The sequence below is a fragment of the Manduca sexta genome, chromosome 13, assembly GCF_014839805.1.
Source record: "Manduca sexta isolate Smith_Timp_Sample1 chromosome 13, JHU_Msex_v1.0, whole genome shotgun sequence".
NCBI lineage: Eukaryota > Metazoa > Arthropoda > Insecta > Lepidoptera > Sphingidae > Manduca > Manduca sexta.
Window position 1 is genome coordinate 10,607,572 of NC_051127.1, and position 22,502 is coordinate 10,630,073.

General features: G+C 34.6%; 2 protein-coding genes across 5 annotated transcripts in view; one reads left to right on the plus strand and one right to left on the minus strand.

Moving 5' to 3' along the window:
• LOC119188469 overlaps positions 1-22,502 on the minus strand; it is a 246,457-nt gene that overhangs the window by 129,853 nt on the left and 94,102 nt on the right. The window lies entirely within an intron of this gene.
• Positions 43-20,834, plus strand: LOC115451533 (4-coumarate--CoA ligase 1). Of its 2 annotated transcripts, XM_030179886.2 has the most exons (10): positions 43-379; positions 1,843-2,014; positions 6,511-6,718; positions 6,981-7,299; positions 7,938-8,103; positions 8,663-8,808; positions 17,659-17,797; positions 17,902-18,129; positions 20,111-20,281; positions 20,675-20,834. In XM_030179886.2, the coding sequence occupies exons 2-10, from the start codon at positions 1,901-1,903 to the stop codon at positions 20,786-20,788; spliced, it is 1,605 nt and encodes a 534-aa protein (XP_030035746.1). In that variant the 5' UTR covers positions 43-379; positions 1,843-1,900; the 3' UTR covers positions 20,789-20,834. The 2 variants fall into 2 exon arrangements, with proteins under 2 accessions (XP_030035746.1, XP_037294020.1); XM_037438123.1 differs by lacking the exon at positions 43-379 and having other exon boundaries at positions 1,706-2,014.

Consider the following 22,502-nt stretch of genomic DNA (forward strand, 5'->3'; position numbering starts at 1 on the left):
AGCTGCCTCCTTCTCCCCTATTTACGTTATATAAAAGCCGGTGCATGGCCATAAAAAGCTTTGCGCCAAGGTCTTTACTGTGCTTAAGTAAGTAGTCGTTTCTTATTTACTCGGACAATAGGTCACTAAGGTTGGTTTCCACAGTGACAAACTGAATATAAGTATCGTTAAATATAATTTAAATTATATGTATATTATATATTTTAGTGATTTGTTAACTTCAAATAGATGATGGTGATAGCATGAAATTTTAAATGTGTGTAGCGTTAAACACGTTTAGTGATTTGTCGTGCAAGCTAGCCTAAGATTACTTTGCCTTCCGGATCGGTTTCTCATCGTGGCGTAGTGTCTGTCGGCTTCTTGTTTTTAAAATAATAAAGTGAGTGCAGCTCTTATATTTTTAAAGTTTTAATTATAAGGTTTTGTCTAGACTTCCATAGTTGTAATAAAAAAAGCTGTGTCTTGTTTTAGTGGTTGGTCCGTAAGTATTTAATCAAATTATTGTGTACTATGACAATTCAATAATAATAGGAAATAAGTTCGTGCATGTTCCACATTACTGCTAATTCATTATCACAAGAAGTGTAGATTATTATCGGTTATTTAAAAATATATTAAGATCATTGTTGTTTTAATATTTCAAAATTACTATCAATTTATTGTAATTTTTTTTAATTTAACTAGTAATCGGATAAAACCTATAAGTATATATAAAAATACATTTAATAGGAAATAGGTAACTTATATTAAAATTAACTGTATAATATTTAAGGGGCTGTTAAATATTTAAATGTTCAGTTTTGTCTATATTTATTTAATATGTAACATTTATTTATTGTACTTTATTTTGCGCGTCTTTATTATGTCGAAGTTGTTTAATTTATTCAATTCAGTAGAGGTCATAAAGAATATAATATTATAAGTATGTTTTTGTATAATCCTCTTATTTATTGTACTATACTTGTCGATAAGATATTACCGCTCTTTTTTAATAAATTTTGATTTGAAAATTAATTGTAAGTTGTCCCTAGATTGGTAGAGTAATTGCTCCAAATATCGACCAGGGATTTGAGTTGTTAGCTTTAGACGAGTCAAAATGTATGAATTTTATATGCAAAAATATGAATATGAGCGACCATATAAATTGGTCCTAAATATAGTCTAGTCGTGAAACAAAATATATAACGTCCTACCATTCATTAATTATGAAAAATAAGGAAAAAAGTTCAAAAAGAGACAGTGTTAAATCAAACTGCCTTCAAAAACCACTAAAACCCAAAAAATTATTTAACATAACAGGTATATACTGATTATCAATTTTGGAGTCGGTAACTAATTTAAAATACTATACTAACAAACATTAAAAAACAGGTCGAAATGATAACCTCTTCCTTTTTTGACGGTTAAATACTTAAAACTATTAAACAATTGAAATCAATACATCATTTAAATACCTAACTCAACTTTATTCTTTAATACACAACGTCTATTAAATGACATAATCAACTTCGATCGGTACGTTCCTTTATTATTTCTTTTGTTTTTTTACTATATGTCCACACACCTCTCAGTCAACATGTAAATGGACCATCTTTTTTTATTTTACACTAAAGTAAACGGTTGGTATAAAATGTTGCTAAATATTATGCAACAAATATTTAAATATTCATATATATTTTATTTATATTTGTTAGTTAATCTAATCTGGCAAGTGGTCGCTGCTAGAGGTGGTCGCGAAAACACCGCAATGATCCTACATCACATCATTATAATATCATATACATCACTGCAAATTGCTATAAATATCTACAAGTAAAATAATATATACTGTATTCTGTCTAGGGTGATATTTTAAGTTCAACGTTAGGAAGAAGTGTAATATATATATAGCCAACCAAGCATGATTGAAGATAACGTAGTGTATGGCGGCCCATGTGTGGAGGTGCCAGTTTATTCCTCATTTGCAACATATGTGATAGAAAAACTAAAAGAAAATCCGGACCGTAACATATTGGTAAGTGTGATTAAACAAACGGTGAAAAGTTATTATTAGTTTGGATTATTAATTTATTTATACGAATGTAATTGCTTAGATATGTATTTAACCTTTTCTATATGTTCAAGTTGGTAGCAAAAAATTATTACGGTATATACGGTGGCGAATGTACCAGTCTATCTTATAAATACAAATAATTTAGGCGGTCCCCCTAGCCAAACAGCACGCTATTTTAATTTAATTCTAGCTTTTGCTCGCGGCTTCGTTCACGTGAAAGAGTTTTCCGGTTACCGCTATATTTTCCCAAGATAGAAAACAGCCTATATACTTCCCAGGGTTCCCATTCATCCCATTCAGTCAGTCATCCATCAGTTCCATTATAACATCGAAATCCGTTTAGGTAGTTTTTGAGTTTATCGCGTTTGGACAGGCCGACAAATATGCCGGGAAACAATATTTATATTCAATAATTCCGATTTTTTGTTAATAATTCCGTCATACATGATTGTTGCGTAACTTTAATCGTTTACGCAGAGCACGTAACGGAAGGTCTTTAGGGAAAAATATCCCCATTATTGCAACACTTTTCCTCCTTTTGGCCAAATGATAATGTTATATAAATGGACTATTCTGTATTCAACATTAAAAGAATGTTTCAATTTGACCCAGTAGTTCCTGAGATTAGCGTGTACAAACAAACTCTTCAGCTTAATATATTAGTACTGACTGAATAGTTTCGCTGTAAAGGGCTCGAAGTACCGCAGCGCTGTCTGACACTATGCGTATTTTATGACCTGTTAGACCCCGCTTGTCCACTGCGTTGGTAGCCTGTATGATGGCGATACATTCACATTGATATATGGTCGTATGTTCTCCTAAGGCTATTGATATGTTGATGTTGATTTCCGGTGGGCAGTGGCACCCTCCCTGTGGGCAGCCCCTTGATACGACCGCACGGACTGTGTCGTTCACTGTTATCTGCACCGCTCTTTTTTCCAGCATGTTGCTGATCCAACTAGCTGTGGTAGGGTCTTCTCCATGCTTGAGTAGTGCGTGGCTTATGCTGCTAAATTGCGTCTTGTCGAAGGCTCCTTCAACGACTATGAAGGCTACAAGCGCTGATTCATTGCGATTGTGTTGATAATGCAGTCTCAATAGGCGAGATGACTGATTGATGATTTTTTTATTTATTGACCGGTTTGACGTTCAGAGACGGATCTGTCAATAATCCTTATTTTTTTATAATATTAATGGTCGTTAAATTATCGCTCAATTTAAAAAAGTGCGGTATCTTCTCGCAGCGGCGTAATAAACGTGATTAGAAGTTGATGGTTTCGATTCTCGTTTGAAATAAATAGTAAGTAATATATAGCAATTTACTCAGGATCAGATTCCTCAGAAGGGAGAGGCGTTATGTAGACCGCCGGTAGTAAAAATTAAACCGAACAATTTCTGCAATGTGCTTGATAAAGTGTATTATGTCGACCTCATAATATCAAAATGGCATTTGGGTGGATTCCGGAATTAAGGATGCACGGCCATATTGATGGTAAGGTCTCATGCTGCCATAAACGCCGATGGCGCCCTTAGGTGCTCGAGGACTTTTATGATTTCATTCTCGAGTCACTAGATGTAATTGCTGGTGTTAGGATATAATATTTTATATCTGCCCAGATAGCGACCACTGTGCTCAAGGAGTTTAAGCCCGCCATAGAGACCCTAATAAGTGTGCCGCGTTCCGGGATCAGCCTGTGTATGTCTGGTTCCAACAAGCCGGCATATTTGAGCTGACTGCCGAGGGGTAATCTCATTCATACTCGCATATAGCGGGTAACATCATTCCACTTACCATCAGGGGCAGTGGAGATATTTTGCTGTGCACGTATAAAAAAAAAGAAAATAACGTAATGCGCCAAAAAAGGTCAGCACGAGGTTTCGGTTGGTATGCCGATATGGGGGGTAAATAGCGTTAGGGACACGTTACAGAGGTCGCCCGCTGTCGCCAAACGATGTTGTAAGACTGAAATATGAAATCATTAAAAACTGTTCCGATGGCATGGCATGCATAACGAATAGGTAATCAAAAAGGCCTTAGGTAATATTTACATAAATATTTCAAGCTTTTTCAGTAATACACGTGAATAATTTATCGGGCAACAGTTAGTTAAGTATAAATACAGTTGGCACATCTGTACATAACATAATGTATAATGAAAGACCAGAACCTGATGTGTCCGCGCATTAAAAGAAAAGTAATCTATCTATCTATACTTCTATACTATTATATAAAGCTGAAGAGTTTGTTTGTTTGTTTGTTTGTTTGTTTGTTTGAACGCGCTAATCTCAGGAACTACCGGTCCAAACTGAAAAATTCTTTTTACGTTGGATAGCCCTTTGTTCGTGGAGTGCTATAGGCTATATATCATCACACTATACCCAATAGGAGCGGAGCAGTAATGGCTAATCTCAGGAACTACCGGTCCAAACTGAAAAATTCTTTTTGCGTTGGATAGCCCTTTGTTCGTGGAGTGCCATCGGCTATATATCATCACGCTATACCCAATAGGAGCGGAGCAGTAATGGCTAATCTCAGGAACTACCGGTCCAAACTGAAAAATTCTTTTTGCGTTGGATAGCCCTTTATTCGTGGAGTGCTATCGGCTATATATCATCACGCTATTCCCAATAGGAGCGGAGCAGTAATGGCTTATCTCAGGAACTACTTTCCAAACTGAAAAAATCTTTTTGCGTTGGATAGCCCTTTGTTCGTGGAGTGCTATAGGCTATATATCATCACGCTATACCCAATAGGAGCGGAACAGTAATGGCTAATCTCAGGAACTACCGGTCCAAACCGAAAAATTCTTTTTGCGTTGGATAGCCCTTTGTTCGTGGAGTGCTATAGGCTATATATTATCACGCTATAGCCAATAGGAGCGGAGCAGTAATGGCTAATCTCAGGAACTACCGGTCCAAACTGAAAAATTCTTTTTGTGTTGAATAGTCCTTTGTTTGTGGAGTGCTCAAAGTTATATATCATCACGCTATACCCAATAGGAGCGGAGCAGTAATGGCTAATCTCAGGAACTACCGGTTTGAACTGAAAAAATCGTTTTGTGTTGGATAGCCCTTTATTTGTGGAACGCTATAGGCTATATTTCATTACGCTATGACCAATAGGAGCGGAGCAGTAATGGCTAATCTAAGGAACAACCGGTTTGAACTGAAAAAATATTTTTGTGTTGGATAGCCCTTTGATCCCGGAGTGCTATAGGCTATATATTATCACGCTATGACCAATAGGAGCAGAGCAGAAATGAAACATCTTGCAAAAACGGGGAAAAAATATTAGTTTTGGGAGCTTCCGTTGCGTGCGCTGCGTAAACGCTTAAAGTTATGCAACAAAGATGTATGACGGGATTGTTCCTCTTAAAAAGTTCTAAAAAATATATTATAAAACAAAGTCCCCCGCTGCATCTGTTTGCCTGAACGTGTTAAACTCAAAAACTACCCAACGTATTAAGATGAAATTTGGTATGGAGACAGTTTGAGACCCTGGGAAGAACATAGGCTCCCGGGAAATTACTACTTTTATAACGGAAAACTTTAGCCTGAAAAACTTTATAACGCGGGCGGAGCCGCGGGCAAAAGCTATTTATCTATATAAAGCTAAAAAGTTTTTTGTATCTGTGTTTGTTTTAACGCGCTTATATCAGGAACTATTTCTTCGAATTGAAAAAAGTATTTTACAGTTGGATAACCTATTTATCGAGGATAGCTATAGGCTATATCATCGATATCTAAATATCATCACACTATGACTAATAGGAACGGAGCATCAATGAAAAATGTTGCAAAATCGGGGAAAATTTATTCCCTTTGAGAGCTTCCGTTGTATGCACTGCGTAAACGGTTAAAGTTATTGAACAATAATGTACGGCAGATTTGTTCTTCTATAACATATATTCTTGTAATGTTCTTCTTTAAAAGTTCTAAAATATATATCATAACACAAAGATCGCCGCCTCATCTGTGTGCCTGTCTGCATGCGATAAATTCAAAAACTATCCAACGGATTTCGATGAAATTTCGTATGGAGATAGTTTGAGAACCTGGGAAGTACAGGCTACTTCCTATGCTAGGAAATTATTTAGCGGAAATTTGATCACGGAAAATTCTTTCACGCAGTCGAAGCCGGGAACAAAATATCTAATAAGCGATCAATAAGAGGGTGACTAAAGAATAATAATAGAACACAAATCACCGATTTTTAGAATTATTTCCTTTCTGTCTGAGTGTTTTTTTGTTGGTTTGTTAGCGCACATCTCAGAAATTACTGAAAATATTTTCATGTAGGCTTTGTTTCATTAAAATCGGTTATGGGAATTAAGATATCGTCATTTAAAGGTATTTGTAATTTACATCACAACTTTGATTAGAATCCTTCTTTGCGGACGAAACTGCGGGTAGAAAGATAGTTGAAAAATATCACTAATCAGTAATCTATGTTTTAGATTAATGCCGATACCGGTCATGCAATGACCAGTAAAGCGATACTACAAGAAATAGTAAACGTCGCCGTGGGTTTAAAACAAATTGGCGTGGAGAAGGGTGATATTGTCGCAATAAGCAGTGAAAATAGAAATGAGTTTATCACAGCTGTCATAGCGGCTATCAGTTGTGGTGCAACGGTGACTAGTATCAACGTCCTTAGCACTAAAGGTAAGATGTGAGCCTTATGTCACTATGTAATGAATACCGATAATCGAAGCCAAATCCAATATATCAAAGTAGTACTGAATACCTATCGATATAATCCTGAATTAGATCTTATGAACCGTCATTGTTAATATCGTTGTGGAGATCTATGCTAGAAATTGTTTTAAAAATATCAAAATTTAAATAGAAACCAGTGTGACAATGTACGTATGTACATTAATTTCTTTTAAAACTATTTCTCTTAAAGTATTTTTTATTGTTACAGATGAAATAATCCACGTGTTAAGTATATCACATCCTAAAATAGTATTTTGCTCTGAAGCCGTTCTGAAACAACAATTAGATACCATCAAATCGCTACCAGAAGTAAAAAAAATTATTCAGTTAAATGGGGAACTTGTACACGATGATGTCATTTTATATAAAGATGTGATGATACACACGAACGTGACAGAATACACAGCTGAGGAAGTTGAAGATTTAACTGACGTTGCCTTAATTATGAACTCATCGGGTACTACAGGACTGCCTAAAGGAGTAATGCTTACACACATGAATATACTTTATGGGCTAAAAATGTTTAAGTACGTTTTTTTAACATATAAGGTGCGTTTGGGTAAGATCGGATACGGGGTATTATCGTATAACTAAAAAATACCACGAATCTATGGATATTTTTTAGTTTATGCTATGTCTCTTTTTGCCCCACCCTATATACCACAGTTGATGGTACGACCAAGAACGGGTGCGCTATGTAGATTGAAACAAAAAAGCTGGATTTCGGTCTTTTTAACATTTTTTAAACTTCTGTTTGGTTTTGTGGACCTTATCATACTAGCATTAGAAGAGTTATTAGAACGGAGTCCGAACATACCCCGCGAAGGTCCGATCTTTTCTAAGGGTTTTAAATTTCTATACTGATTTTGTCATCTATTTTTAACCTTATACAGAGTGAATTGGACGATTATTAAATTATCACATAATGTAGCATTAATAATACCAGTTTCATGTATTAAATGTTGGTATCGCTTCAATATTTTATGAAAAAAATATATTTTCGAGACTCCTCGCAACACATCGAAAAACCGTCCGAAATTAGCCGAACGCACTCTACCTAATATTCCATAAGTATTTTGATAATAGTAAATTAAACTATATTTTTGTACTTAATATGTAGTGAGTCATGATTTTATATATTAAGTATACCTAAGAGTTTTTTCAGCAACGGGCGTTCGTGTGAATCGTATTCAACAGTACTGACAGTGGCGCCATGGTACCATGTTTACGGCTTCTTGACTACAATCGAGTTTATAGCGAGCAATGTACTTATAGTATATTTGTCAGGATTTAATACAAAAAAATACCTGAGTACCATAGAGGAACATAGGGTTAGTAAAGTATTTCCAACATAACCCTGATTGCTTTTATAAACGGTGGCTCTATAAGTCGGTCTGCATAGTTCGTTATGGAATCATATTTTGTTTTCGATTATGGCTGATATATTTTACTGCTGGTATCTTGTTGCTATTTACGAGTTTTATCTATTTAATACCTCTACATACAAATATGTCCTAATGGAAATCTTTGTTAAAAATGGAGTTGATATTCAATACGTTTGTATTGATTAAGTACGATGGGATTCCAGTGACCTATTTTAAGATGCAATTACATCGAACTATTGGTTTACTTTTAATTTTTGGCATGCTTCAGCGCGGCTCATATTGTAACTATTCTGTGATATTTTATAGTGCAAGACGGAAAAACCTCATCACAGTAGGTTACTTGTGAATTCACACTTACTGTATGTATTAAAATCTTTCCATGCAATATTAGGTTCTGGCGGAAATGTAATATTAGGTAACGACTTATATTTATTATTGTATAAAAGTAATAAGTACATATTATTATCCTTATAATAATGAATGGAATTGTAATGTTTTATTTTAGGTAGATGTACTGATTGCTGTGCCTCCGATTATCGTTTTTCTCGGTAAGTCCCCGTTAGTCCACGAGCATGACTTATCTTCCGTGAAGATGGTGTGGTGCGCAACGGCTCCTCTCAGCGCGGAAACTACCAAACTAGCTATGAAGAGGTAATTTACAATGCAACTGCCATATTTTATAACATTATTCAAATACCTATATGTAAAAGCAAAAGTACCGAAGGAAAGTGATTGTCAAGCGATGACTTGATTTATTATTATCAGGAGTGGTTTGAGAGCCTAGAGCCCTGAGCTAATTCTAATTTGGGAGCCTGCCCTATTAATCCCATCTTAACAAAAAAGATTTTTGATACCGATATAGGTACACGGTAAGGTACGTTGGGGTAAGACCGTAGGAGGTGTAACATCGTATAAATCAAATATTCTTGCTCTTGTGTTATAATTTTTGTTTTCTAACAACCTTTCCTGCGACGCCATCTTATTATGATTTATGTTGCGTTTTGTGCGTGAGTGATTCTGACAAGTAAGTTATGTTTACGGAGCTAATAAACAGAATACCTGTATTTCGCCGTTCCCTGGAAGATACGAACTTATCTCGTGCAAGAATTTGCCTAATTTTCATTGATTATTTACTGTTATTTGAGGAAAGCAGAAGACCGAGCAACGTGGAACGCTCTAGGGCAGGCTTATTTTAAGCAGTGGACAGTTATAGGCTGAAGAGAGATGAGATTTACTGTTTTCAATTAATTTCCTAGCTATATAGTATCATAAAGAAAAATAAATCTATAGGCTTGTTTATTAAAAATTGTCGAAACACGTCTATACGTTGAGATCTGATCTTTACCTACACAATTATTATTGTCATTAAAGAACGGATTAAAATGATTTGATCGTGCACTTGTAAAATATTGCAAGTGTTCGTCAAAATTTATACTCGATCGACATGGGAGCTCAGTAATTATAATCAGCTATTCACCTGAGCCAATAAATTTTATTGGCTCAGGTGAATAGCTGATTTTGTTGAATTGTTATTCATTATCTACTATTTCTTTGAATATTTATAAAAATATCTACAGTGTCACTCGTGAGGGGTAAGATCGGATGCATAGAAGTATAATAAATTAAGTAGTTGTATAAAAAACAATCTTAACTAAAAATATCTTGAGATTTTTTTTATCGTTTTATAGTTCATATAAATTACTAAATCGGTATATGCTCGTTACACGTAATTTAGAATCCCCTTAATACTTATAAGCCCTAACGCACTCTATAGTAGAAAAAAGATAATAGTAAAATATGTAATTTATACAATATGACAGAGACAAAAACAACAACTAAGTATTAAGAATTATTGCAAAAGAAATCGACTTAGGTTACGTGTCACATACTTATACTACATTCATAGATAGATTATAAAGAAACCTTTCTGCATTTTTGTGTTGGAAATTCCCTTATTTGCTTATCAAATTGTAATTCCTTATATATTTGTTAATGAACAACATGGTTTTATTCAGTCCCGATCCACTGCTACCAACCTGGTAGCATATCATAACGAACTTGTAAATGCAGTTGATGCAGGTGGCCAAGTCGATGCTGTATACATGGACTTTGCCAAGGCATTTGATAGGGTTTGCCACAAAGTGCTACTGAAAAAGTTAGAGACATACGGTGTTTGTGGTTCCCTATTGAAATGGTTTTACTCTTATTTATCTGATAGAACGCAATATGTCGTGGTCAAAGGATTCCAATCTGAGAAGTACAAAGTAATGTCAGGAGTTCCCTAGGGTTCCCATCTAGGTCCATGGTTATTTAACTTCTTGTGTTAAACACAGCAGCGCTTATCTTTTTGCAGATGATTTAAAAATTGTAAAACCATTTCAGATACCTTAGACCACGAGTTGTTTCAAAAAGATCTTGACGCTATAATCTGCTGGTGTGCCCTGAATAAAATGTCCTTAAACACTAATAAATGTCAAACCATCACATTCACGCGTAAGCGTAATGTCGTAAAAACTACATATCACATTAATGGTACAATTCTAAACAAGAAAATAGAGATAAGAGATCTGGGAGTTACTTTCGACTCAAAATTAACCTTCTTGCCCCAAATCGACAACATCATCAATAAATCTTCTAAAATGCTGGGCTTCATAACACGCAACGGCAAGCTATTTCGAAATTCGGACACAAAAATTGCGATGTACAATGCTTACGTACGGAGCCACCTTGAGTATTGTTCAGTAGTGTGGTCCCCTGGATATAACTGGCATCAACTTCGAATAGAACGCATTCAAAAACCTTGCTTATTCTCTCAAGTTGCATAAACAGTTCCCATCGTACAGTGATAAGTTGAAACACTTTGGATTAGACAGTCTGTCGAAGCGAAGACAATTACATGATATGGTGTTCCTTTAGAAAGTGTTAAGAAACGTATTCGATTGCCCTTCGATACTAAATTCATTTAGTTTGCGTGTCCCACGTCGTGTGCCCAGGCTTATCCATGTTGACGCAGGATCATTGCATCTACTTCCGTCCAGAACCAATCTGAAGCAGTTTTCTACAGTCTCACGCTTGTGTAAAACATACAACAAAATTTGCAGAGAGGTTGATGTATTTGCTGACAAATTACCATCTTTCAAAAAAGTTGTCTTGGCGTTGCTGAAGGGATGAATATGTTGTATTAGTTTTTATAAATTTAATTGCTTTACTTATTACCAATTTTGTTATTCTATTAAATTTTAAATATCATTTCGTTTGTTTTAAGTTTACTATTTAATTTATTAAATATCTTCTTTAAATTTTAAATATCATTTCGTTAGTTTTTGTCTTAAGGTGGTAGCTCAAGGTCCATTTTCATACATTTTGTTTCGGCTTTAATCTGGGTAACTAAACAAGTATTGGCAAGTAAAGAATTTAAATTCACGTCTAGTTAGTGATTAGTTCTCGCAGTTGAAGAAAAACGTAAAATAATTAAGAACCATGGATATTTCTGCCTTTAAAATTTCGTCATATTAAATTTTAAAGGCCGAAATATCCACGATTATTAATTATTTTTACATTTTTCTTTCAACTGCGAGAACTAATCACTAACTAGACGTGAATTTAAATTCTTTACTTGCCAATACTTGTTTAGTTACCCAGATTAAAGCCGAAATAAAATGTATGAAAATGGACCTTGAGCTACCACCTTAAGTTTGTTGTATAACTTATGTAATATCGTTCTCAATATGTTTATTTACCGAGAAAAATACACGTTATTATGCGTGCATGCTGTGACAACTTAAAGGGTTGTACATTGAATTATATTTTTTGTAACGATTTTTGTATCCATGCTACAATGTAACAACTACTGTTTGTCCAAATAAATAAATAAATAAATTCCTTTGTTAGATCAGAATTTATTGAAAGAAGTAATACGTTGTTTTATAATACATTTTTTAGAACTTTTAGCTTGTTAGCTAGCTAGCTAGCTTAGAGATTAGCACGTCCAAACAAACAAGCCAACTCTTCGGCTTGATATAATAGTAGCTATAAGTAAATAAATTCTTTATGAATGAAGGAAAAAATACAATGCAAGATATTTTAAAAAATAAATACAACAAAAGTTACACAAAATACGCGTGTGAATCGTGCATTTATAGTTTCGAGACTTTCTTAAAATTCACTATAATATTGTTTAAATACTGTATTTAATGGTGACTAGGAACCCTATCAATCCGTATGGCCCTAGGCTACAGCACAAAAAGTTCTTATATAGATCTGCGGCTGATTATTTATGATAGAAATTACCTTTCGTTACTGTAAATGCACAAAAGTTAGTTTGTAGCCAAAAGTTATACGAAGCGAGTCGTCTGAAGGCGACATTTAATACAATGCTTACCTACCTACTTATAATTAATTTCTTATAGATTGCCTTCGTGAATGATTCATGATGCGATTGTGATATTTAAACAAAGCGGGCTAAACGTCCACGTAGCGACGAAGAAAATATACTTATCTACCTACCTACTAGTGTTGGGTTAATTAGCATTAATTATTAACATGCTAAACGACATTTAGCATTTAAAAAATTATATATAAGTAGTTGCTAAATTTCGTGAAGTGCTAATTAATTCGTACGTTAACATGCATCGCAATAGCAGCACAAGCGTGAGAAATAAGAAAGAAATAATGAAAAATTCCGTGCTAAATGCTAACGCGGCTTGTTTTGGGTGAAGGAATGAGCGAACAACGAGGGCGAGCGATGCGATTTGGAGAATATGATCACAAGTCTCAATATTTAAGTAAAATATTGAAAAAAAAAATCAATCATAATTTGATATTAAACCAAAGTGAAAGTTCGCATTACAATGTCAACCTCGGTTTTGATAAGGCTGATTTTTTAACCTTAATCTTATTTTATAACTTACTAGACAACATTTAACCGATTTTTTTTTTCTTGAAATGTCAGATATGAAATGCTTTATTATTGCCCTTTACAATCCTGGCTCATTGCATAAGAATCACGAAGAACTCATTAAGGCTGCATTGTTTTACTACATTAATATTCTAGCTATTAATGAACTCTGACCGATGAAGTCCCGACCATCAGAGCTATGCAGCGGTATTTGAGTTACTTTTTATATAAGAAAAGGACTATGGACCAATTTACGTGAGCCGGTTGCCCCCATTGAGCAAATGTGAATGTCTTTTAGCGTTATCGGTAATCAACATTATTCTTGGTACGCCTTACCGATCTCGTTTTGGCTGCTAATATTTTCGTTAATGCCTTAACTGATACTATATTAATATTTTGGGTTAACTGATCGTCCTTAGTGATTTTAATATTGATTAAGTTAATTTTAATGGTACAAAATTTGCAACGTTTCTTGATTTTATTAATTTCTTTGAGCTAAGCAGGTGGTATCATCTTCTCTCTTCTACTCATTTTACATATAATAGCGAAACTATCATTGACGTTGTTTGCGCGGTTGTTATTCTTCGCAATATAACTATTGTCACTATCGGGAGCAAACTAAGTAATCATGCTTTGGCCCTATGTGTATTGAATTTAAAAAAACCTAAAATATTTCCAATCAATCACTGAGATGTAATCTTGAAATAATATGCAGCGTTACAATTATAAAAACACTACTTTTATTATGTTTACCAAACACATATCGACTACATTTTTTCACGATCATGCAAAAAGACAATCACTAGTGTTGCAATTCTATACTATAGACAATATACAGAAAACTTAGAATGTTAACAGGTTTTATAATATTTATAGGACATGGGCGTTGCCTCTCAATTTATATAACATTCAGACTTCCATAAAAACTGTATTGATACATCACAAATCATTTCCCTGGATTATTGATACTATTGAGTTAATGATGAGACTAAGGAATGAGGCGCATATAGGTACCTTCGACAAAAAACAACCTCGTGTTATAAATACTATAAACAGTAAATTTTTTTTGTTAATTTCTTTCCATGAAAAGCGTGTCTATTTTCCATAGTGCATCAATTGCTATACTAATGATCCTGTGATTCTCTGGAAACGTCTCAATTTAACGTGCACCGGCCTTAACCTGTTGCGCAACTTTCTGTTCACATTTCTGACGCTGAAAAGTTAAATAAGCATTTTCTTCATACGCCGGGGTCTAATGATATTACTTAGTCATTGTCTAAATTTAACTATTCTAGCACTGTTTCTGCAGAATGCCTGTATTAGATTTTGCTTTAACATTGCCTCTACAAATAATGTATCGCCTTATATATACTTACTAGCTTTTGCCCGCGGCTCCGCCCGCGTTATAAAGTTTTTCAGGCTAAAGTTTTCCGTTATAAAAGTAGTAGTTTCCCGGGAGCCTATGTTCTTCCCAGGGACTCAAACTGTCTCCATACCAAATTTCATCTTAATACGTTGGGTAGTTTTTGAGTTTAACACGTTCAGGCAGACAGATGCAACGGGGGACTTTGTTTTATAATATATTTTTTAGAACTTTTTAAGAGGAACAATCCCGTCATACATCATTGTTGCATAACTTTAACCGTTTACGCAGCGCACGCAACGGAAGCTCTCAAAACTAATATTTTTTCCTCGATTTGCAACATGTTTCATTACTGTTCCGCTCCTATTGGTCATAGCGTGATGATATATAGCCTATAGCGCTCCATAAATAAAGGGCTATCCAACACAAAACGAATTTTTCAGTTGAAACCGGTAGTTCCTGAGATTAGACATTATTGCTCCGCTCCTATTGGTCATAGCGTGATGATATATAACTTTGAGCACTCCACAAACAAAGGACTATTCAACACAAAAAGAATTTTTCAGTTTGAATCGGTAGTTTCTGAGATTAGCCATTACTGCTCCGCTCCTATTGGGTATAGCGTGATGATATATAGCCTATAGCACTCCACGAACAAAAGGCTATCCAACGCAAAAATATTTTTTCTGTTGGGACCGGTAGTTCCTGAGTTTAGCCATTACTGCTCCGCTCCTATTGGGTATAGCGTGATGATATATAGCCGATAGCACTCCACGAACAAAGGGCTATCCAACACAAAAATAATTTTTCAGTTCGAACCGGTAGTTCCTGAGATAAGACATTACTGCTCCGCTCCTATTGGGTATAGCGTGATGATATATAGCCTATAGCACTCCACTAACAAAGGGCTATCCACCGCAAAAAGATTTTTTCAGTTTGGACCGGTAGTTCCTGAGATTAGCGCGTTCAAACAAACAAACAAACAAACTCTTCAGCTTTATATAATAGTATAGATACCATCTAATAATGTTAAGCATGGCATCTAGGCGTTATGTTCACTTCACTAGACGTCTATTTGACCTTTAAAAAACCGTTAAACCTTGCCAACAAGCTTTCGTGATCCTCTAGCACACACCTGACTCATCTTTTTATTCCACCACACAAATCAGCAGGTGTTGAGGGTAGTTTTAAGTATACTGCAGTGAAGATATGGAACATTTTACCTCCTCATTTACTCAATCTGTCACGTACGGTCAGCGTTTGCAGGGAAAAAATCAAAGATTCCTTCTTCCTTAAGCATCAGGTTGAAGGTGAACCATTATTATGCAACACTTGAGATCCGTATATTGTTGAGTCATTTTGCAACAATCACATGCGGTATAGTGACAATGGTGGATCTTTAAGCTATTGTTTCTGTACCTGGTTTCTTCTTCGTTAGCCTTTTTCAACCTTCTCAGTGTAGGTCTCCTTTAACATTTTCCAATCACTGCGGCATTGAGCTCTTTTTATCCAGTTCGATCCGGCGACTTTCTTCACGTCGTCTTTCCAGCGCATTTTTGGTCTTCCTCGGAGGCGATTTTTCCCCATGGCTTCCATTCAAGTAAATGTTTACACAACGATCTATCGTTTCGGGCGACATGTCCAGCCCACTTCCATTTTAGGTGTGCTACTCGTTTAGTTACATCTGTGACTTTGCTTTGTTCTTTTAGCCATTTGTTTGTTTTGCGGTCCAACAATGTCACTCCTACCAGCTTTCTCTCTACTGCCGTCTGGGCCACTTCCAGTCTATGGACGGTATCTTTGGTGAAAACTCAGGTCTCGGGTCCATAAGTGAGCACCGGTAGGATGCACTGATTAAATATCCTTGCTTTTTGTTCCGCAGAGATTTGCATCTTAAAAGCAAAGTCTAATTTCGAATAGGCTGCCCACATTAGTCCGATCCGACTATGAAGCTCGTTAGTTTGGTTATCCTTGCCCATCCTGATCTCCTGTCCTAAGTATACGTACTTTTCTACTCTTTCTATGGTGGTTTGATTGATGGTTATGAGTATGTTACTGTCATCCATTTTCGTCATTATCTTGGTTTTGTCTAAACTCATCTCCAAACCAACTTGCAGGGAGACGTCACTCAGCTCCTGTATCATTTTTTGCAGTTCTTCTGAGTTGTCTGTTAAAAGAACTATGTCATCAGCAAACCTTAGGTTACTCAGTCTAGCTCCCGCTATATTTAGACCACGTTTTTTCCATGTGAGTTTTTTGAAAACATTCCAGAACGAGAGTAAATAGTTTCGGAGAGAGTGCATCTCCTTGCCTCACACTTCTTTTAAAGGCTATTGGTTCCGTAGATTCCGCCAAGGTAAGTCTCATGGTCGCGTTATCATAAATGTATTTAATTAATTTTATGTACCGATGGTCTATTCGAGCGTTTTGCAATGACTGTATAACGGCCCACAATTCCACAGTATCGAAAGCCTTCCTGTAATCAATAAAAGCAATCCATAAAGGCATCCGGTATTCTGTTACTTTTTCAATTATAATTCTCATTGCTAGAATGTGATCCATGGTGCTGTATCCGGATCTGAAACTAGCTTGCTCAATGGGTTGGTAGAAATCCAATTTATTAGTCAGCCGAACAACAATGACCTTAGTTAATAGTTTATAGAGTTGAGGTAATAAACTTATTGGGCGGTAGTTATTTAAATTCGCCTTGTTACCGTTTTAGAATAACAAGATGACCTTGGAAGATTCCCACTCTTTCGAGATCTTACCTTCCTCTAGACATTTGTTGAGTATCCTGTTTAAGAAGTGGATAACGACGTCCCCACCCTCTTTGACCATTTTGATAATTATACCGTCTTCTTGGTATGGTTTATTATAAAGTTTAATATTATGATGTTACTGATTTTTTTTTCTGTTGAATATATTTTAACATTATGTTGTTTGTAATTTATATGTAAGAAGGTGGGATCTTTATTGGGTTCAGCTGAAAAGCAGCGCTGCAGTTCACGCTGTAGCATAAATCAGAATTCATTTTGGTTTTTGTTTCCTTTTTCTAATTTAGTTTTCTATTTTTGTTATTTGAATTATTATTTTTTGAAATCTTACTAAAACCAAATAATTTTCTTTTTTCCTAATATAAAAATCTTTCTATAAAAATACATCACCCAAATAAGATAAAACAATAATTATCTGCGTTGTTTAAATATTAGTTAAAATTATATATGTGCATATTTTGTCGTAGTTTACCAAATTGTAAGGGGATATTGCAAGGTTATGGCATGACTGAAACGACTTTAACAGTCATAAAAGACTTGGATGGTTCGAATTGCTCACAAAAAACAGGCGGCTGTGGTTATCCATTACCAGGAATAAGAGTGAAGGTAGAATCACATAAATATTACTTTCTTTTCTTTTAAGTATAATTAAACTTTTCGATTATTTTAACGCTGTGCAATACGTGAATAAAAAAAATGGTCAATTTTAGGTAGTTGATGTAGAATCTAGAAAAAAACTTGGTATCAATCAAAATGGCGAAATATGTTTAAAAGGTCCCTCGAATATGAAAGGTTATCTAGGCAACGAGGCTGCAACTAGAGAAGCCATAGATGACGAGGGATATGTTAAAACTGGAGACATCGGATATTATGACGAAGACGGATACTTTTTCATAGTCGACAGATTGAAAGAGATCATCAAATATAAAGGGCACCAGGTAACAAATTTTATTACTTAAAAAAGGAGCCGATAGTTATAAATAAAACATTATATTCGTATGAATTTAAATTTAATATTTGTTAAGTAAATATTTATTGTTGTTATTATTTTTACCACTATCTAACTAATATTAAACGTATAGTTGCCTATCAAAATATCAAATGTGAAGCTTTGTGAAGGCGTTTGCATGTTTAAATGTTTGTTAGAAGTCATTAATAAACCGGGAAATTAATTGAATTCAAATTAAGTGCACAGATAGACTAACTCATAATTTATAGGCTACTTTTATTAAATAAAAGTATACAATAAAACTATTTGTTGAAAAATAATATTTTTATTCAAAAGCCAGACACCGTATGTAGAGACAAGCGAATAATATTATTCATTTTGAATCAGTGGATTATATTTTTTTATGCACATAACAGAAACGTCAACCGAGAAACTAATTACCAACTAATTTCTCATCCGATTTAGTCATGATTTATGAAGCACTTAATTAGATAACATTTAATTTACTAGTAGTGAGAAAAAGATATCGTGATTCATTAATTATATCGAGTTAAGATAGAAATAAAGCAAAGCGGCGATAGCCAAGTTGGGTGTGGAACGGACTGCCGAGACGAATGTCCGCAGGTTCAAATCCCAAGGGCACACACTTCTGACTTTTCTAAACAATCATGTGTGTATTCTTTGTGAATTTATCGTTCGCTTTAACGGTGAAGGAAAACATCGTGAGGAAATCTGCACATCTGAGAAGTTTTCTATAGGAATTTCGAAGGTGTGTGAAGTCTACCAAACCGCACTAGGCCAGCGTGGTGGACTAAGGCCTAATCCCTCTCAGTAGTAGAGTAGGCCCGTGCTCAGCAGTGGGCAAGTATATAATACAGGGCTGATATTATTATTATATTATTAAGATAGATATAGGTTGGAAATTAGATTCTATAAATAGACTATGATACTATATGTTGTTGTTGATGTCTTATTTAAAATTTTATGTCCGTCAATACTAAGTTCTATCATGGTATTTTATACAACTGATTGGAACGATTACGATACATTAATACAAAGTAACGCCAAAAATTTGTTTTCTTAGATAGTACCTACATAGCATCTATTATAATTAATCGATTTACAAAATGTTAACGATTGTATATACACGGATATATACCCAGAAAATATTTTCCGTAATTTAATTAAGGGCATATAGAAAATGTAATAATTTTTCATTTTGATTGATTTGATTGATCCTCTTTTAATTATTTTTATCTATATTGATTTCTCCTGACGTATATTAAACAGGGCTCTAGGGTATTAATGAGAATATTGCTATTTCACGCCCAAACGTACAAACAGAATTTAGTGTTGAGTGTGTGATGTATCCTCATGATAACAATTAACAATTTGTCGCTTCTTTGGTTCAGTGGTAGGATTATGGACTGGGTGGTCCTAGTTTTATTGTTGAGGAGTTTTTCTAACACGCATTGCCTGGGATCCTCTAGAAGGGATAGACGCTGCACATTTGATCGTAAAACCTAGTAAAAAATCAGTTAAATCGAAATGCCTACCTATACCTACCTATAGATTCCATAAGAAAGTCAAAAATAACACAATTTCGTTTATTGGTATATCAAAGCCGATGGGACAACCAGCAATTAAGATTGCCTATCAACATAAAAGAGTGGAGGTCAGTTGCTTGCTAGAATTGTTCAGTTAGTTCAATTGCTGGCGGTAAGATCCCGGAAAGTGACCACCGTACACAAAGAATAAAACCCGTCATGGTGGCCCACATAATATGTCACGTTCCGGGGTCAGACTGTGTATATCCGCTTCCAAACAGGTTGGCATAAAAATGTTGACCGGCGAGGGGTAATCATCTTTCCTCAGTCGACACTACCTGGACCCAAGCACGCAAAAAGTACCACAATTAATTATTGATAAAAAAATTATTAATATATTCACGGGAGTATTTTTAAATAAAGGTAGCGCCAGCGATAGTGGAAAATGTGATTCTGGAACATAATGCGGTGGCAGATTGCGGCGTGGTAGGCGCCCCAGACGAGGTAGCTGGTGAACTACCTACTGCCTTTGTGACGCTCAAAACTAACGCACAAGTCACAAAAAACGAACTTTTGGAATTTACTAATCAACGGGTTAGTATCATTTTTTTTAATTTAAAACATAAAGTATACGCGCTATCAATATAATAATTATTACCTATCTAACATGGATGTAAGAAATATAGTGCTTATATAACGTTGAAATGCGTATTTCGTAGTTTTTTTTCATTGTTAATCTTTCGTAATTCGTATAATATGTAACATATATATGAGAATAGTTATAATAAATGCCCGTGTAATGACGTAAATAAGTTAATAAATTATCTTTATATTCAGTACATAAAATTTCACACACAAACGCACGCACGCATTTTAATTTCGTTTTGTTAACTTTTGAGTGAAATTCATAAAATAATTTATATGTTTTCGAATTTTATAACATACAATCAACCGATAAGTTTCTCAAGTTCCTTTATACATTTTCAGTTATCCCCAATATCAAGATTGCGGGGTGGAATCATTTTCATAGACAAGATCCCAAGAAATGGTTCCGGGAAAATCATGCGTCGGGAGCTGAAGCTTATACTTGGAAAATTATGAAAACTAAAGTGCAGGAATAAACGAGTGTCAATAAATAAGTTTATTTTAAAAGTGCTTAAGTTTTACTTATAAACATGCTTTATTTTGCTTAAAGAATACTCCACTATCTATCCAAATAAATAAAATCCACCATGATCTATCATCATTGCTTAAAAGCTATCTTTCGGAGTCTTGGAATAACCTTTGGCCTTCCAATAGTCAGATTAAGGGTAAATTTTATCATTCCATTCAATCAAATATTCAAAGAAACCATGGTTTTCCAAGGTGAATTTCTGTAAAATAACTACGACTACATTAATTGCTTAAACTAATATGCGTTTGGGTCACGTTTGTTCCCCTCAACACCTTACTAGGCTCAGCATCGCTCAGTCTGAGTTTAAATGATTTCTTTTAAAAAAAGTAGAAGATTTATTCGAAATTTTTTTATTGCAACTAAATTAACATTAGTTGTACTTTCTTGCTAAAAACAATCAGCTTCGAAACTTTAATGAAAATTATGAAAATATTGGTGTAAAGTGAAAAACTAATGTTCTATGAATTATGACTTAAATTTTCTTGTTTAAATTTAAAAACCTAAACAGGTGACTTCGTGGTTTTAAGGTAGATCAAAAACTTCTCTAGACTCTCAACTTACATATTCATTAAAAAACATAGTCCTTCATAGGGGCTATTTTGACCAAAATCAGCCTTAAAAGACAGCAAGGTGGAAAATTCTTAAAATTTGCCATTAGATTACAATTTTCTTTTTTGACTTCTCATCACTCCTAAGATTGGTTGTGAACTAACCGAAAATGACTGCAAGAAAGCTATAAGTTAAACATCTGGCATCTTGTGTTTAAGTTCAATTAATTTTGCATGATTCGTTCTCGTGGTTTAGGTTGTAAACGTGGGTCTAACTCTTTTGCCTGCGATTACAATGAGCTGAGAGCATAAGAGACCGAATTATTGCTATCTCTCTCATTTATATGTCTCATAGCGTGGTGATAAATAGCCTGCCTAGATAAATGGGCTATCCAGCACAAATAAAATAATATTTCGAACTAGTAGCTCCGGAGATTCAAACAAACAAACTCTTTTGCTTTATATAATATAGAGTATTAATTTTTTTTGTCTGTAAATGAAAATATGATATTAGGTACCTACTTTTTTGTCATGCAGATGCTACTCGTAACGGTAATTTTGCGATTTATATATGCATAGACAAAACACATAAAAATACGAAAGTTTTATTACTTTCCTGAATACCACTCGTACATGCTGAAATTATCTGCCAAACGCATGATAAATAACTTTCTATTCCTATATAATAAGTACAAATACTATGGAAGTTTATATTGTTTCAATAGAATGACACATACTACACGTACTAGGAATTTCTATGTTGCCTCCTTAATATTACAGGGCACAGAGTATACATGACGGTTGGAGAGTTTGATTCCAGTGAGTAGGTTTTTCTTTCACGATGAACACTTGAGACTCTACCCCGAAACCGCCAAGTCCGTACTCCGTTGTTTATATATAGTTAATTTTAGATTAGCATATTTTCAGCAATAAATTGCACAAGAACTTCTAGATGCGTTTACACTAACGATAACACTTAAATAATTCTGTACACACGCGAACTTCTGCAGAATTTGCAGAAATTAGCTTGTCGTGACTACTTACACAATATTTTATTAACATAATAAACAAAGAGTTTTACCTCAATTTAATA